The 17,282-nt window shown below is 35.8% G+C and overlaps 3 protein-coding genes and 1 pseudogene across 7 annotated transcripts; 2 read left to right on the top strand and 2 right to left on the bottom strand.

Annotated features, from left to right (window-relative positions):
- The first annotated feature begins 46 nt into the window (after window positions 1-46).
- LOC111801722 lies at window positions 47-1,198 on the top strand (annotated as a pseudogene).
- A 1,368-nt stretch (window positions 1,199-2,566) lies between these two features.
- Window positions 2,567-9,447, bottom strand: LOC111801721 (uncharacterized protein At3g49140-like). 3 transcript variants are annotated; one of them, XM_023685838.1, is made up of 11 exons: window positions 9,263-9,447; window positions 8,405-8,501; window positions 7,526-7,745; window positions 6,283-6,385; window positions 6,112-6,179; window positions 5,262-5,462; window positions 5,056-5,181; window positions 4,599-4,913; window positions 4,077-4,229; window positions 3,403-3,498; window positions 2,567-2,856 (listed from the first exon to the last, which is right to left on the bottom strand). In XM_023685838.1, exons 1-11 carry the CDS (start codon window positions 9,330-9,332, stop codon window positions 2,782-2,784), a joined length of 1,524 nt encoding a protein of 507 aa, XP_023541606.1. In that variant the 5' UTR covers window positions 9,333-9,447; the 3' UTR covers window positions 2,567-2,781. The 3 variants fall into 3 exon arrangements, with proteins under 3 accessions (XP_023541606.1, XP_023541608.1, XP_023541607.1); XM_023685840.1 differs by lacking the exons at window positions 7,526-7,745; window positions 8,405-8,501; window positions 9,263-9,447 and adding an exon at window positions 7,011-7,169 and having other exon boundaries at window positions 6,283-6,399; XM_023685839.1 differs by lacking the exons at window positions 2,567-2,856; window positions 3,403-3,498; window positions 4,077-4,229 and adding an exon at window positions 4,236-4,436.
- Window positions 9,448-9,919: 472 nt separating this feature from the next.
- On the top strand, window positions 9,920-12,173 carry LOC111801764 (pentatricopeptide repeat-containing protein At4g21190). The gene is made up of 6 exons (XM_023685911.1): window positions 9,920-10,051; window positions 10,283-10,373; window positions 10,546-10,644; window positions 11,027-11,170; window positions 11,264-11,476; window positions 11,682-12,173. Exons 1-6 carry the CDS (start codon window positions 9,999-10,001, stop codon window positions 12,084-12,086), a joined length of 1,005 nt encoding a protein of 334 aa, XP_023541679.1. The 5' UTR covers window positions 9,920-9,998; the 3' UTR covers window positions 12,087-12,173.
- A 198-nt stretch (window positions 12,174-12,371) lies between these two features.
- LOC111801763 (dnaJ protein ERDJ2A-like) lies at window positions 12,372-16,990 on the bottom strand. 3 transcript variants are annotated; one of them, XM_023685908.1, is made up of 11 exons: window positions 16,875-16,990; window positions 15,990-16,217; window positions 15,803-15,898; window positions 15,539-15,659; window positions 15,345-15,451; window positions 15,020-15,237; window positions 14,541-14,718; window positions 14,309-14,428; window positions 13,851-13,937; window positions 13,534-13,644; window positions 12,372-13,398 (listed from the first exon to the last, which is right to left on the bottom strand). In XM_023685908.1, the coding sequence occupies exons 2-11, from the start codon at window positions 16,173-16,175 to the stop codon at window positions 12,565-12,567; spliced, it is 2,058 nt and encodes a 685-aa protein (XP_023541676.1). In that variant the 5' UTR covers window positions 16,176-16,217; window positions 16,875-16,990; the 3' UTR covers window positions 12,372-12,564. The 3 variants fall into 3 exon arrangements, with proteins under 3 accessions (XP_023541676.1, XP_023541677.1, XP_023541678.1); XM_023685909.1 differs by having other exon boundaries at window positions 15,990-16,229; window positions 16,875-16,985; XM_023685910.1 differs by having other exon boundaries at window positions 15,990-16,226; window positions 16,875-16,985.
- Window positions 16,991-17,282: the final 292 nt, after the last annotated feature.

The raw sequence follows: 17,282 nt of genomic DNA, 5'->3' as shown, positions 1-17,282 counted from the left end.
AGATTTTTTTTCCATTTTTTTTTTTTTTAGTGTTAAATAGGTTCTGTCCTTTTTATATCTTTTAAAATTCCCCACAAAATAAAATTTTTTATATTACAGAATCTTTGCTTGTCTGATAAGTTTGTGAGTTTTAGGTGGAAAGTATTTAAGCCCAAAAGACGAAACAAATCTCTCAAAGAACATAAAAAGTAGATCTCCCATGTTTATCACCAAAGAAGCTTTTTGGCTCAAAGAACATAAAAAGTAGATCTCCCATGTTTATCACTAAAGAAGCTTTGGACTCCATTCTTTCCCACCAAAATCCAAAGCGAACACTTCCTATCCCCTCTCCCGATCGTCTCCCCCACAATTTCCAGCCCAATGCGTCAAAGCCTCGCCGTTCAGCCTCATTCCTCTCCTCCTCATGCTCTTTTGGTTTTCTTCACCATCTCTTCCCTACAATAGACGTCGAAGTTGTGACCCATTTCCCCCAAAATTCCGCCATAAGCTTACCTGCAACTCATGCAAGCTACTTGCACTTTTGCTCCACCACCTGCAAACTCTAGCCTCCATGGACGGCACTACCTTGACTCTTTACAGAACCTCGCGTCTCTGGTTTAGCTGCAAAATATTAGATAGCCCTGGTAGCAGCGTCATGCTTAGGGTGCGTGTGGGTGCTTTGGGACCCCATTAGATCCGGTGTGAAGAAAGTGACTATTTGGAACAGAACGGAGGAAAGGGCAAAAAATGCAGGGCTGGACGGGGTCTTCTTGAAGAGTTGTGGAACTCCGGATCGTGCAATTGTGTGTGCAACCAACTCAGAGCTTCCTCTGATGAAAGGTATTTTATCCCATATTATAATTTTTAGTGTATTTCGCTTCTGTCGCCTGTGGACTTGTATGTCTCTAACTTCGGATTAGTAAGATTGCATGAAGTCGAATTTGGAGCTTCTTGTTCGAATCTGATGGGATTGATTAACGGGGGGTCGGTGAGAAGAAGGAATAGGTAGGAAATAACTGCGTTCAGATCTGTTGTTGGCTCTGCAATGGCGGACCTTGTTGCGAGAGGAGCATCCGAGAGTTTTTCAAGCTTCCTTTGATTAACAGGTGATTCCTCTTTACTCCTGTTTTCTTGCTTGGTCTTCTGTTTAATTTTGAACTGGACGACCAATTTAGATTAAATCCTTTAATAGAAAATCAAAAATGTTTTTTTAGAGATATTTTGGGAGTTTTGTTAAATAGAAATAGGTGGACAGTGAGTGGAAATTTTTAAATAAATTACAAGTTTTCTTTTTCAACTTTCATGTTTTAAAAGTGTTTAATGAGATTTTGACTGTTTTTTTTTACTATTTTTAAAATTTATTGGTCTATTGAGTTCATAATTAAAATTTTATAAATTTATTAAACATAAAATTTAATTTTGTATCTTACAGATCAGTTATTTTAAAAATCAAAATTACAAAATAAGCCTTTTGAAGTAAAAGGATTATCAAGCTTTCTTATTTGATATCTATTATTCATTTTAAAGTTGACCTTCAAATGACTTAGTTTCCCAATTTAGATTAAATCCTTTAATAGAAAATCAAAAATGTTTTTTCAGAGATATTTTGGGAGATTTGTTAAATAGAACTAGGAGGACCGTGAGTGGTAATTTTTAAATAAATTACAAGTTTTCCTTTTCAACTTTCATGCTTTAAAAGTGTTNTTTTACTATTTTTAAAATTTATAGGTCTATTGAGTTCATAATTGAAAATTTATAAATTTATTAAACATAAAATTTAATTTTGTACCTTGAAAATTTATAAATTTATTAAAAATAAAATTTAATTCTGTATCTTATAAGTCAGTTATTTTAAAAATCAAAATTACAAAATAAGCTTTTCGAAGTAAAAGGATTATCAAGCTTTCTAATTTGACATCTATTCTTCATTTTAAAGTTAACCTACAAATGACTTAGTTTCTTAAATTCTTTGGAAGTTTAAATTCAATATCAAGAAGCAAAATGAGGGTGTAAAAATAGGGACAATTTAATTTAACCCACCCAAAATATTAATTAATATATTGAATAATTTAATTTTAATACATGTTGGATAATCATTTTGTTTTTTTTATTTATTGTTTGTAAAAATTAAACTTATGAAGTTCATACAATTCCTTGCTTATCACCTATTATTTAAAACTATTTAAAACTATTTAAAAAAATTAAACTAAAATTTCAAAACTAAAAAAACGATCTTTTAAAGTCTTCAGATTATTATCTCAATTTATTTTAGAATTTTTGACATATAAATGAAAAATTAACAAAATGTTGATATGATTCGTTGTCTATTAGTCTGTTTAATTATCTACCCAATCATATTTAACTCAATCAAAATTAGTTCAACAAACATAATAGTACCAACAAGAACTAAATAAAGATTACAAATGATGACTAAATAGACGTATTCAAAGCTAGAAAAAAAAAAATTTAAAATATTTTTTTTACCAAAACAAAATGACCTAAGAGAATGGGAGGGAAACCAGGCTCCATGGCAGTCAAACATTAGATTAATTAACATTTCTAATCTAATAGATTATAAAAGAAATTCTTAAATTCATAACGGTTTGTTAATTTGCTAAAGGTTAATATCCTTCATGATTAATCGCTTAAAAACGAGCAAGCGCTTGAAATCAAGGATTAAAAAGGGAACGTAAAACAGCAGGCAAGAGAGGACATTTGGAAGAGGCCAAATTCATAGTAATTGAAGAATGATTGCTTATTTGCAATCGCCGGATCCATAATATAATCGAATGAATTAACAATTTAAAACAAATTTACCTGCATTCTCTGGAAAAGCAAGTCGTTCAACTGTTTTTCTGCGCTTAACTCAGAGGTTGCCTGAACAGATAAAACAAACTAACTGGTTAAGGTTCAGTAATAAAGCATTTTCCTGCAAACATAAGTTCATTAGAACCACATAAGCTTTACGCCTAAGCAAGTTTTCATCAAAAGATTAAACAAAATATATGTAAGAAGTTCAAATGAGTAAATTTACTTTGAAAGGTTATATTGTTGCAACCTAGTATGATGAAAGAAACTGGACCAAAATATTAGAGGGCTCACTAAATTGTTTTCGCAAACAATTAAATATTCTAGCAGAAACGAGGTGTATCCGTTTCGAAAACATGGCAACGTCGAAATATTCACTACTTAACAAATAGAGAAAAACCACATGAAGGTTCATCAAACCACATTACGTTAAATATATTGGACCTACTAATTATATTACCAATAATTTGCAGATGCATGGTTAATCTGTCCTTGCTTCTTTAGTAATCATATCTACTAGTGATCAATCCAGAGGAAACAGGAGAAGAAGAAGAAAAGGAGAGGAAACAGGAGAAGAAGAAGAAAAGGAGAGGAAAGAGGTGGTAGTTGACTTACTCGTGTATCAAATGCAAACCGCAATGTTTGGACCTGAGTTCCGGAGCAAACCCTCACGTCAAATCCAATTGAATCTATACCATTAATTACAGCCTCCTGCAAGTATTCATTGAAGACCAGTGGCCTAAATCATCGTGAACATGATTATAATCTGCGTACCCTATTTATTGAACTAAAAATGAAGAAACTAAAAGAATTAAAGATGGGTTATTGGGCCTTGGGGAAATCTTAAAGTAGAAGATTCCCCCCCAACACAACTCGAAATGGAGCACGTTCTGTGAATTCTATTATAGGCAATGTTCAAATTCATGTTGAGAACTATCCAAAAGTGAATACTAAATTCCAGAAACTCTACTTTGGTTCATGACACCACAAAAGTACACGACCTAGTAAATTTATATCTATGTTATGCCCAATTAAAGAAAGCATCCTCTCGGAACTTTGCAGGCTAATTGACTTTTTGGATGATCACAGTTTTGAAAAATAACCATAAAATGAAGAATTGTATGAAACAAATGAAGTACGGTATGACTATAGAATAAAATCATGTTAAGATTTAAATAAAAACAATAACCTGAACAGCCCTTTTTGGAAAATGCAAAGTAATAATTCAGAGATTAAAACAAATATATTGATGAAAAATCGAATAATTTTTAAGTAAGTTTATACGTTACCTCAACCTGAATGCCCTTGCATCTCCAACAGAGAGATTTGAGCGCTTGTGTGGTCTTTTCTCCACCTTCTCTTAAACGAGAAATAATTTTTTCTGCTGAGTGCGCAATTGCATCAGGTTGAGCCTGCATGAGGTCTTCTATTTCAACGTTGCTCTGGGAGGAAGGTAAAGGAATGAATATTTGTCAGTAGCAACCAGAAGCAGATCCAAGTAGACATCTTTAGGCTCAAACAGCATAGCGTTCACAAAAGTGGGGAGATCTATGTTGTTGGGATTGAACAGTTATGCCCCATAAACTATCTACATAATCCGGAAAGCTACTGACAGTTCCAGGAAGTGCTGGTTTTCTTTCATAGATACCCTTAATATTGCAAAATCATGGTCAAATATATAATTATATAATCAGAAATTAATGTCGTTAACTTTTTAAAAAGAAAATCTATAATGCTGTTTTGAAAACATGCTTCAATGAGAAAAAGAAACCGAAGACAAACTGAAAAATTAAAATAGAGATCAAACATACTGGATGTGAATGTCCTGTAAATAGCTGAACTTTTGTCATCTCCAGTCGGTAAAATGAAACCTCGTTCATTGGAATATTATCATCCAATCCATTGGATGAGCTAGATTCATGACCATGATTATCAATCCTACCATGATTCTCAAGGTTATCTTCAAGTTTCTGAGCCTCGTTTATGTCGCTGTTACTAGAGTGACGGCTGGATAGATGTCTCTGGATAACAGAACGCTCTTCCCTGCGCGTAGGTCTTAAGGCCCCTTGAATCACTAAAGTTGCTGGGGGCTGCTCCATCCAATCGATAGGATCATCTGATGCAGCCTAAAATGCATAACAAGCACTAAAAAGTTGATAACACGTAATTAAGTCTATGGATATCAGCATAGACAGAGTTAGACAAAAACTCGTAAGTTATTGTTGTCTCAGCGAAAAAAAAGTCAATTAATCCATCATAAATCATTACCTCTGAAAGCTTTTTGGCAAAATGCATTGGATGAGAAGAACGCATTGTCTCCAGTTTTGCCCAATCTCCTGCTGTCTCGTCAGAGTGATTTGGATCATCTTCATCCTCTATGACAGAAACCCAGTCCTGCAGAATGGAGAAACCTTCACGTTCAAACTAAAGGAGCAGAATCCAACAGTAATATTTATTCATTAAATTAGAGAGACCGCATCGTAGTCATCATCTGCATCATCCTCGTCGTCGTCGTCTTCATCATCACCATCACCATCACCATCACCATCATCATCATCTACTTCATCATTAAGAGCCTCATCATCAAGCTCTTCAAATCCCAAATCAACTTCTGATGGACCAAACCAATTGATCTCATCGATCATTTCCATGGTATCAATGCCAATAAGAACTTGCTGCATCATTAACGCCATCAATGCAAACAGTATTAAGGAAAGTCAATTGATATTATCCTTCTAGAGTTCTTTACTGAATGAAAGTATTTCTGCCTATAAAGAATCTCGTTAGATGCTTGATAGGAAGGACAAATGATTTATATATTCACCAGTGATGCAATCATAGAGAACGTGTTTAAGCTGAGCACTACACTGAATATCAATGGTCCTACGGCAAAGCTAATGTCGTGAAAGTAACGACAAGGGCATGGTAATACATGAAATCAATAATGAACGTCAAATTTTCTTCCTTCGAACCCTCCCAGATATCAAATCGTGATGTGGAATATATATATGACCACACGGAATTAAAATCCTGAATTCATGTAGACTGAATCTTCAACTATACCAATAAAAAACAGTTACGTGACTCCCTCGTTTGACGTAACAAACTGTAACTCAAGAAACAATACAAGTCGAGGTATCTCCCTCGTTTGACGTATATCCTTTGATTCAACAAAATTGACAACATAGCCATCACGACGGAACCTTCACATGCCATGTAAGAGTTCGGAATAATTAAAAACAAACAAATAAACAAGTATTTTGGTTTGAGATGAGATGTGAAAGGGTGATGAAATAAAATTAATACGTAAGCCAAAATCCTTACAACAAAGTTATTTTCTGAAGTTAGGTTTTGCATGGCCTCTTCCGTATTCTTCACTTGAAAATAAATATCTGCAATATAGTTAGATAGTATAATCAATAAAATAACAGGGAAAGCAGTCAAGGCTTATGTGAGTATAACTGAGGATAATGTACTCTAAAAGACTGGACATACTTCCATGTTCGTCAGTTACATAAGGAAGTTCTGGCCAGATAATGTTTTCCTGAACTTCATCGTTAATCAAACCCACAAACATTAATGTTGCTTTGCTATTTACCTGAACATGGCATGCTATTGAAAATATTAATTATCAAAATTTGTAAGAAATCTGAAGCCATATAACACGCAGAATTACAAAAGCAGCCATGTATTTCAAGTTATAATAACACGCAGAATTACCCAGACACACGGAAATCTCAATCCAAGAAAACAATAGAGAAACAAGCAGAGACAAGGACATAAGGCATCTCCTTCCTATCCATCAAACATGGTCGATATCCAAAAAGGAGAAATTGTCCCAATATTTGTAAGACTGACCAAAGGGAGGCAACATGCTGTAGCAACTGTACATTCCACATTTTACAACTATGTCCAATATATTAACCACATACGGGAAAGAACATGTTCATAGAAAATTCGCATCTACAAAAACTAGCACTAGCATGTTTGTGGTTGAGGGCAGGGAGAGAGAGGTGGGCTTAGGGAGAAGGATCCAAACACGTAGTTTAAGTTCTCTCTTGAAACCCTGAGGCATATATGTTACTTGCAATTTAATTTAGTATAAATACAGCTCGTAAGATTTGGTTTCCTTTTCTTCTATATACTTGTTGGTCATGAAACTGAAGTGATGATTGATTAAAAAAAAGTCGCTAAAATTATCATTTTATTTGTAGTAAAATTACCTAGTACAGCAAAGAGGAGTGTATTTTTAAAATTTCCGAGTATGAGCAGTAAATCATCATTTTCCAAGACATTAGGCAATGAGCTGGCAGCAAGATGGAACACATTCCAAGAACTTGGAGACATAACATCCATGGTACTTTCGTGAGTGAATCCCNGTATATGTACTTATAGTTGAAAAAACCTTGCCCTTGTTTTTGTTTCTAAGATAATCTTCAATTCAGAAATTTCAAGAATAGCCATGCCCAAATCAGTACATAAATCTTTATATATACATCTAACTTCATGCACAATGTAGACTAGTGTAGCTGAGTCGACTTTCAGTCTTTGACCTCCATTTTGGTCCTCGAAAACGAGATGGTAAAAGAACATATAATTCAAACTATTGCCATTCCACCGATAAGATTTAATACATAAAGCAGTAATAAAAACAACATGCCTGCTAGTGATGCATCACACATGTAAAACATCACAAACAAGTATGAAGATTGAGAAGAGCATTAGTATAAACTGATACCTCAATGATTGTTCTACTAGTTTCTGCGGCAGTAGGTCTAACATCCTCGGCATTCTCTGATCTTGATTTCACGAGCTCCTCGGATGGATGATACTGTCTCCTATTTTGTTTAATTGGATCTGACGCAGAGCCCAAATGCTCTGCCGATGCATGAATTCCATTTTTTCTGAAATTGTTCCTTTCCAAGAAGGACTTACTATTAAGGCTTCGGCATCTTTTCCTGCAAGTAAGATATCGGGATTTAGAATTCTAATCATTCATTCCTAATGTCTGAAATTCTGATGCGTGTCCAGACGTTTCCATTGAATTCTGCATATATGTGATTAAATTCGATATTTCCACTTAATAAAGATTGAATCCTTGACTTCGACAGTTTTTACATATCATAAACAGAAAGGAACCATTTGGTTAAGGTTCTCCTTACTGAATAATTATAATATATGTGCATACATAACATGCAAAGAGCACGACTGTGATCGAGTAAGCATCACCATCAGATACACAATCTTTTCAGAAAGATCTCAAACAACGCAGTTGCCTATAATATCAATCCTTCCGATGCTTGCTAATTGCAATTCCATAATGAGAAGACCGCATCTTATAATGGATTCTTAAGATAAAAACGCGCTATCTGAATTATGAATTCTCTCTTGTGGTATTTGGTATGGATCGTAGATTAAATACTTCAAGTATTTGTTAACCATAAATTTTGCGTTCAAATCAGACTTCTACAATATTCAATTTATTGCGATTTCCGCTCAGCGGATATAATTTTAACGGAGGCAGGATTAGGAGTCAAGAATCCGCACGTGCATTTCACAAAGAAACTCATCGAACAAATTGAAAAACGGAGAAAAAGACAAGAGCAAGCTCAAGTACCATTGCACGTCGGAAGCGCAAGAATGCAAAAGCCGGCAAAAGCCGCTAGCATGGCCTATATTAGTTACATCCTCCGAAGTCCAAGCTGAACGGTGATCTGTACATGCAAAAAACAAAAAATAAAGAAGAAAAATAGTCTCAGCAAGGAAACTGAGAAAATGCCGGAAAAAATCCATAGAGAACGTCTGTGGAATCTTAAGCTTCATTGCTTAAAATAGAGATCAAGTAAGCAAACAAAACAATTGTTTCCTCTTCCTCTTTCACCTAATAGGAAAAATAATAAAGAAATCTAGTCTCCGGCTCTGAGCTTGGCGTCCGAGAAAATGAGAGAGAAAACAGCAACAAGAAAGGCAAAGGAATGTGAGCTCCATAGTTTTCAATAGAAACCAAGTAACGCAATAAGAACAATTGTTTCCTCTTCCTCTTTCACTTAAGAGGAAAAATAATAAAGAAATCTAGTCTCCGGCTCTGAGCTTGGCATCCGAGAAAATGAGAGAGAAAACAGCAACAACAAGAAAGGAAAAGGAAAGTGAGCTCCATAGTTTTCAATAGAAATCAAGTAACGCAATAAGAACAATTGTTTCCTCTTCCTCTTTCACTTGATTCGAAAATACAGAAAATAAAAAATAGTCACAGCTTTGCAGCCAAGAAAAATGCAGGAAAAAACGCCAAAAGCTATGGAGTCTTGAGCTCCAATGCATCCAACAGAAAGCAAGTTGTTAAGTAATCGACAAAACGTTTTCCTCTCTCCTTCTTAGAATTCGAGCAAAAGCATTATGCAGCACAGAAAGTTTAGTTCATCCTCGAAAGTAACGGCAGCGGAGAGAGAGAAAGAGAGAGAGAGAGAGAGAGAGTTACGAGACAAAGCGGAGGAATAGCAGAAGTTGGCGCCGGCGGGGAATCGCACGGCCAGAGCAGTTTCGATCATTCTCTCAACTTCTCTTTTTCCTTGGTAATGCGCTATTGAAGTAGGTGATCCACAGGCATTTTCTCAAAGAAGTTGTGCGTTAGGATGAGGTACCCCGCTCTTCTTCTTGGCATCACATGGAAAATATCCTGGGCGGAAATAAATATGCCATTACCGTACGGGCGGACCAATCGTCTTATGGCATTCAGAACAGGCCCAATTGTATCAATCTATTGGGCTTTGACGATATGCAGCCCATTACCTCTCTCTCTCTTGATTTTTTTAGTAAAAAATAGACATTTAATTTATTAATTTATTAGATAATAAATTATTTCAAGCATACTATTAAATATTTGATATTTCATAATAAATCTCAAAGTGTTTCTCTATCTTCATATCATTGAGTTGTCAAGAACAAATTATCATAGCGCATGCACTTTGTTGTACTAATAAAACATTATAAAGAACATTTTATATAGTTTAATCTGATATATGTATAGGAAGAGTTTGACCCTTTTAATATTTAGTTTAATATATGATTAATTTTGTATCTAATTGAATTTTAACTTTATCTCTGATAGATTTATTTGAAAAGTATATTTATTTGTTTTTTTTTTCCGGGACAATATCGACGAAGGATGAAAAGAAGAAATATGGGAAATTGAAGACATCTTACACATTTCTTCAATGGCGCACTCTCTTGTTCCAGCATCGCTCTCGTCCGCCTTGGCTTCCAACCGGTAAAATTCTGCCTTTCTCGCTCTCTCTTCGTCTCAATGTATGTGTTTGGTTACTGAGAAAGTTACAGAAACAAAACGAGAAAGTTGTTGCCAGTGACGAAGTGTGTTTTGCGTAAGATGATGAAATTAGAAGTCCGATTGAATATAAACGAACTACTTTTTCTTCCTTAATGTCGAATTGGATATCGATTTTTCGAAAGCTATTGATATTTGTTTTCCTTTGCTGCACAGGATGCATACTTTGATTTACTCTTTTCCAGTCATATCCAAAGGGATTGAATCTGTTAAATTTTCGTTGATTGCAAGTGCAAGCAGTTCAGTGGTAAGCCTTCTCATCAATTGGTTTGCTGCTAGCGAGAATCAAACTAGCCTGTTCATTTCGATTGTGAAGAAGCAATTTCTGATCAATGGAAATTGGATATCTGTATTATGAGTTGAAGCAAATCCTGACCTTCTCTTTCCCTTCTTACACAAGTATTTCGATTTATTTGCAGGTATGCGCTGCAAAAGGTCCACGGCCGAGATATCCTCGGGTCTGGAAAACCAGGAAGAGGATTGGAACCATATCCAAGGCAGCAAAGCTTGTTGATTGTGTAAGCTCTCTTACTGTTGTCTCACAAGAAGCGTAATTTTGCATATTCAATTTGGAATTTCATAGCAGAAGATATTTTATTTCAGCTTGATTCAGAGTGAATTTGGGATGCATTTTGAGACTTTTGGAAGATGCATTTGAAGTGCTTTTAGGATTTTTAACATTACTTTTGAAAACTTCATAAAATTCTGCATAGTGCCTTCAATTGACCAAAAGCATTTCTTAATGCTTCAAAATTCGATACTGAACTCACCTTCAATGCAACTCAATCTTTTCTTGTTTCTTGGGATCATTTGTTATGTTCTACTTTTGAACTCAAATTCATTTGCAGGATTGAGCAGTTAATTCGATATCCTTTTATAAGTATTTACTTTTCATTTTAGGTCAAGGGACTGTCTAACGTGAAAGAGGAAGTCTATGGGGCTCTTGATTCCTTCATTGCCTGGGAACTAGAGTTTCCTCTTATTACTGTAAAAAAGGCCCTGAAGACCTTAGAGATCCAAAGAGAATGGAAGAGGATAATTCAGGTACTTTTCTTTCATGTCCTTTCTTGCTCTGCCCTTTTATCCTGAGAATGTCTCCGATCAAATGAGTTAAACAAGTTGGGTGCACTCTTGTAGTTGACGAAATGGATGTTAAGCAAAGGGCAAGGAAGAACAATGGGTAGCTATTTCACATTATTAAATGCCTTAGCTGAAGATGGAAGACTTGATGAAGCTGAAGAGCTTTGGAACAAATTATTTTCTCAGCATCTGGAGAGCATGCCTCGCATATTCTTCCATAAAATGATATCCCTTTACTATGAACGGGATATGCACGACAAGTTATTTGAGGTATTCAGTTTTCTCTTCTATTGCTTATTGCTACAGAAGCAGTTCCAACAAAGCTCTAAGCATTTATATTTTTAGCCACAAAACTCCAAACAATTCTTCCATCTCTCATTATAAGAAACTTGCATGTTACGATTATTTCATATGATTTTTACTTGAATCATATTGAACTCCGTAGATACTGAAATTTAACTGTCATTTCCCTTAGATATTTGCTGATATGGAGGAACTTGGAGTTCAACCAAGTATGGCGATTGTCACTATGCTTGGAAATGTCTTCCAAAAGTTGGGTATGTTAGATAAATATGAAAAATTGAAGAAGAAATATCCCCCACCGAAATGGGAATATCGTTACATAAGAGGAAAGCGCGTAAAAATACGAGCAAAGAATCTGCACGAAAATGGTAGTTCCAACAATGGTTCGGGTGATTTCGACAAAAAGGAGCATAGTTCAACAGAAGAACTGTTGGAGGAAGATGAAATAACTTCCCAAGATTCGAGTCTTGAAGATGATGAAATGAGTGAAGACCCAGATGAAGCCTTGGAAGATGAAAGTATGTTGTTGAAAGAATCCACTTTTGAGCACGATTTCATGGGATTTGGACAATTGTAAGTTCAAGATATAGATAATGTATTCCCCATTTCAAGTTCGTCAAAATTCTCTCCCTCAATATATAGTGTACACTTTTCTCTTCTTTTCTTTCTTTCTGTAATTTTGATCATACGGGATCACCAGTAGCATTGTGATCATCGAGCCAATTCCCTCAATATTATAATGCCCGACCTAACATATATTTTTGTTATTGAGAGTAAATGAAAGAAAAAGAAAATGTTCTTAATAAGTCGTAGAAGTCAATTTCATCAGCTGAGTGTGAGATAGCTGAATGTCGTGAACTAATTGCCTTCAAAAAAGGATAATAAATATGATCCGAAACTCGTGCATATTCTGTATTAAAGTCAATCTCATTACCGTAAAACTTCTAAAGTGGTATATAGAGAACAAAATTCTAGTGCACTATCATGTGGTAGTAGGGTAGGGAAGGGAAAGGGGTTTGGGTTGTTGTCTCACTAAAAGAAAACAGAATTGTTTTTCATTCATCATCAGAACCAGAGCCTTCTGAACTTGAACTCTGCTGTTTATGCGCTTTTCCATTGGCAACAGGGCCCTTCTTTTTCACATTTTGTTCATCAGCTTCATCTTCGCTGTACTCGCTCTCGTAATCATCATATTCTTCTTCATCATTTTCCTCTTCCTCTTCAATTCCATCCTCCATACTTGGTCCTTCTTCTGCAATAAAGCCACCACGGGTACCCGCACGGGTTCGTTTTGATATCTTCAATTTCAGGTTTGTCTTGTTATCGCAACCAATCCAAGAATCACACAGGCAGTAACAAGTCAAATTGTAGTTCCCCTCAGCTGGGGCATGGAACTTGCCTAGAACCAATCTCGATCCCGCTTTTACCTTCTCTACCGCTTCCCTAACTGCAGCACTAGTTTCCTTCACACTTGCTCCAGATCCCTCCATTTGTTCTTCGATTGCCTTGGAAGCTGCAGTTATGGCCGTAGCCTCATCCATGAAACTAACCTTCTGGTAAAACCAAACATTGTTTGAATTTGGGTCTGCAAGCAGGAACCAGAAGTTTTCTTCTTTGTGAAAGGGGTAGTAGGGAGCATGTGGGAGAGCACCCACCAGCCCATTACGGCGTTCGAGTGTCACCCAAGCCTGAATGGTGACAGTATCACCCTCTTGGATACCCTCTTCACCTTCTGTTTCACATGAGATAGTAACTGTAACGGAAGGCATCATTTCCAGCATCGTTTCAACATCTTGTACTTCAGCAGGCGAGAAACCACCCACCTGAGCAAGCAGCTCAGCACGCTCTTCTTGAGTCAGCTTCTGAAGATCCTCAAATGCTCTCACTTTCTGCATTACAGTAATAAAAAAAACACTCATTAGAATAAGCAGGAAACTATTGAAGGAATGAAAATTGGACAAATTACAATTTAGAACATAAAAAACTGAGTGGCGTACTGCAAAATTACATTGTGTCTAACCTACCTTACGGGCTATCTTCTTGACAACAGCCTCGCTGAAATGAGGCAGCTGTAGGAATGGTGCAATACCATCGGAGGATCCTCCAGTGGCCTTTCTTGAACTAAGAGGAACAGCCTGCATTCAACATCTGATATGGATCAAGATAAACAAATGGTGGCAAAAGCTAGCGTCACATATTTGACAGACAAGATATATGGGTGAGGCTACGGGTACTTCTAAAAAATAGAAGGCTCTAGACATGCCTTGAAAAGATAATCCCATGCGATTTCCAAAGCATTTGTGAGAAATTTACAATAGCAATACCATTCAAATCACGTTACCTGAATGATACATTGTGAGAGCTCAATGACCCCAGTTGCAGGACGTAGCCATCCTTGTCCTTGGACATTCCGTGGGATCAGTGCCATCTATACACAAGAAGACCGTCAAAGCATATTAGACTACTGCACAACCTTTGAACAAAACCATGTCGAAGAGAACGTAGAGAAAAGACGATGATAAGTAACATATTATCACTAGTTTTTCTTTTTATCACCGGTCTTTTAACAATATTTTAAAAGCATTGCGATTGAGGCTGAGCACATTCTTCCTGGAAAGAATCGTTCCCTCATCCATCACAAAATTGCCTTTCACAATTTTTCATCAAAAGCTGAGAGAAATGGTCAACATGCATGATATCATGAAAAAATACAAGACTCAACACTAAAATACCGCAGGAAAAAAGAAATCAACAGATACTAAGATACAGTTAACTACGGACAAGAATTCTTCATCTCACCTTCATTAATTCTTCAAGAAGGCGAGGAGCAAGTTCCAGCACATGTTTAAAGTCACTGTCCAAGGGTGGAGGCAAGTTGGCAAATTCACGAGTTAATTGAGCTTGGATCAACAATTGTGTCTGCATGTAAAATAAAAAATATGTAAATTGTAAGTGTATGCACATATTCGAAACGTCATAAGGGACGAACAACTTTAAGTCACCGAACAAAGTTAATGTGAGCAGAAATTACTTTAACAAGGGCTGGATGTTGCTTCCAAAACTTCGCCTGCTCTTGTTTAATGTTCTTAAGGTCAAGATTCAACTCACTCCTAACTAGTCCAAATATCTTCTGAAGAGGATCATTATCAGTCCTACGAACTGGCATTTCCACATACTCAGCTGCCTTAATGAAGACATCCATTACTTTGCTGTGTATAGCCAAATTTATTAATAATGTTCAGAAGAAAAAAGAAGAAAGAAAATCAAAGATCATACTTCATAATGAAGACTTCTCTTTACTTTTCTGATATGGCAATACTTAAAGATGTCTTATTTTATTCTAAAATGACAAGAACGTGTAACCAAGAAAACTTGACAGAAAATAAGAAGAATGTTCATAGATATACTTTACCTGGATATTAATCTATCTCTAAAACTGATTTAAGTTGAATTGTCTAGTCATTGTTATCCTAAAAATTTAAGATTGTTCATGCTTTTAACTAAAGATACCTTGGTGCCAAAGAAGGCTTCATGAAGTAATAATATGTGGAAAGTGTCTGACGCATGACATAGTTTCCAGTGTATTTGGACGACCTTGAAAGATATATAACGGCTATTACCAAAGGCAAGATAATACAAACTCCAACAATCCACAGTAAAAGTATCCCACCAGATGCCCCATCGATATTTAGTAAGAATTGAGGGAGTGCAATTCCCATTTGAAATCCCTGCATCAACATATTAGCAAGTTTAAATTCTGAGTGGCATTTATCAAGATCAAAAAGTCATATATGATAGTTTTTCTTGTTTTCTGGGTAAGAAAAAGTTAATTAACCTGCTTGCCATCTGGATGGCCATATTTTTCATAATTCTCACGGGATATGGGATCTGTCAAAGCTTGATAAGCCTTAGATATGAACTCCACGAAATATTTGTGGGCCTCTGAGTAAAAGATACGAAGGGAAACATTAGCTGAGGTCTGCAAAGGGTAGAAAATAAAATGGGCACTAAACTATTAAAAAGCCCAACCTGGATCCGGATTTTTATCTGGATGGTATAGGATAGAAAGTCTCCTGTATGCCTTCTTTACATCCACATCCGAAGCCCCAGTTTCCAGTCCCAGAATACTAAACGGCTCAAAGACTTGAATCTGTGCGGTTATCGTAAAATTATACACATACTTTTAAGCCCACAGAAAATAATTTATTCCAAAAGTGGCAACAAGAAAAAACTACAACGAAATATCATTGAGAAGAATAATTTTTTCCTCATTAAAGATTAAACATAACTTACCTCGCGGCTTATATTTTTAATGTAATAGACCAATACGAACATGAAGATCCAAAGAAGTACTAGTGTCAAGTTGCTATATGTGGAGAAATTTGCTATCTGCAAAATGTAATGAAACACACAGTTTTAAAAAAAGTTGACACTCATCATTCGATCATATTGTAGATTCAGTGTCATCAAGAAAACTTACCCGCTTGAATATTGACTTGCGATACTTCCCTGAACGGGAGCATTCAGAACACTGGCAATGTATAATCTTTGCCTTCTTTGAAGCCGCACGGCAGAGCTTAAGAATTGTATAAGGCACTAAAGGCAGTGCCATTATTGTCAAAATAAAGATTGGGAACAATGCACTATTCTCTTCGGACGTCGCCATTGAAACCTTTTTTCAGCAGTGCCTTCCGTCAATTTGTACTGTCTGCAGAAACTACTGTGTTACAACAACAAGATAATGAAGAGATTGTAGCATATCATAAAGGACGTTTTACAGTAACTTTGAAACCTAAGTGAATTTCAGAAACAGAAAAAAGAAGAAATCCTCAAGTAACAAAGATTAACTTGGTTGACCACATCATATAATATTTTCTGATTGCATGCAACTTTAGGAAACTGCAGGTTGAATGATGAGCATAGATCAGTAATATCTTCGCTATTGTGAAGAAAAGTTGAAAGCAGATAAACAAGCTTCCAACAACGACCCAAACTGTTCAATATCGCCTTAAGACCCAGAATCCTACCCACAAAATGCTGAAATGGCCTTTAACCGCCGTTAATTGATAGAGAGAAAGAGATAGGGCATCAAATCCAATGAAATTGAAGTCTAAACGATTTGAGCTACACCAAACTAACCACTCAAATACAAACATGATTTCGATCCATATGAATCAGCATCAATCTCATAAGAATCAGTACAGAAACAGCGGCGTCCAAACGAATAATTAATCAAATTATTCAAATCACACGCATGAAACTAAATGAAAGTTCGGAAGGGGGAACAATTCAGAATATCTCGACGCCAAACACATAAATATGTGATTTGAGGAGAAAAAGTGCAACAAAACAGAGAGATAAGGACCTGAACAATGGGAAATCGAGTCGGCGATCTGCTAAGCAAGTGCTAGCTCCGTCTTTTGGGTCGACTTTAGAGAGGGTGCTTCTTAGGAGGAGGAAGCTTGAAGGAACTAAAAGGAAAAATAGAAATTTATATTTATTTATTTATTTATTTCGAGCCTAAGATCCAAAACTAAAAAAATAAAAATAAAAAAAGAAGAATAGAATCTGGTTTTCCTTTTCCAGATCGACGGCTGGTATTAGAGAATTGGAATCAATGATCGTAATTGATGTGATATTTTATTTTATGGTTGTTCAACAAAATAGAAAAATGGATAATTTTCTCAACAAAAAAAGAAAAATATCGGATGATGCAAAATTCTGGAGATCAACCAATGACTTCGTTACAAGTGGCAAAATTATAGTAATAAAA

Source organism: Cucurbita pepo, chromosome LG09, assembly GCF_002806865.2.
Source record: "Cucurbita pepo subsp. pepo cultivar mu-cu-16 chromosome LG09, ASM280686v2, whole genome shotgun sequence".
NCBI lineage: Eukaryota > Viridiplantae > Streptophyta > Magnoliopsida > Cucurbitales > Cucurbitaceae > Cucurbita > Cucurbita pepo.
Note: the sequence above shows the minus strand (reverse complement) of the source record. Positions and strands in the feature narration are given on the sequence as shown.

Excerpts from the sequence above, each read along its gene's own strand:
- LOC111801721 (XM_023685838.1), bottom strand. The coding sequence starts at position 9,332 with ATGATCGAAACTGCTCTGGCCGTGCGATTCCCCGCCGGCGCCAACTTC. Across the intron at positions 5,463-6,111 it reads CTTCAGAAAATAACTTTGTT|CAAGTTCTTATTGGCATTGA; the intron begins GTAAGGATTTTG and ends TTAATGATGCAG. Across the intron at positions 3,499-4,076 it reads GCAAGGGCATTCAGGTTGAG|GAGGCTGTAATTAATGGTAT; the intron begins GTAACGTATAAA and ends GAATACTTGCAG.
- LOC111801764 (XM_023685911.1), top strand. The coding sequence starts at position 9,999 with ATGGCGCACTCTCTTGTTCCAGCATCGCTCTCGTCCGCCTTGGCTTCC. Across the intron at positions 10,052-10,282 it reads TCCGCCTTGGCTTCCAACCG|GATGCATACTTTGATTTACT; the intron begins GTAAAATTCTGC and ends TTTGCTGCACAG. Across the intron at positions 10,645-11,026 it reads CAGCAAAGCTTGTTGATTGT|GTCAAGGGACTGTCTAACGT; the intron begins GTAAGCTCTCTT and ends TTTTCATTTTAG.
- LOC111801763 (XM_023685908.1), bottom strand. The coding sequence starts at position 16,175 with ATGGCGACGTCCGAAGAGAATAGTGCATTGTTCCCAATCTTTATTTTG. Across the intron at positions 15,899-15,989 it reads GCAAGTCAATATTCAAGCGG|ATAGCAAATTTCTCCACATA; the intron begins GTAAGTTTTCTT and ends TACATTTTGCAG. Across the intron at positions 13,938-14,308 it reads TTCTTGAAGAATTAATGAAG|ATGGCACTGATCCCACGGAA; the intron begins GTGAGATGAAGA and ends TCTTGTGTATAG.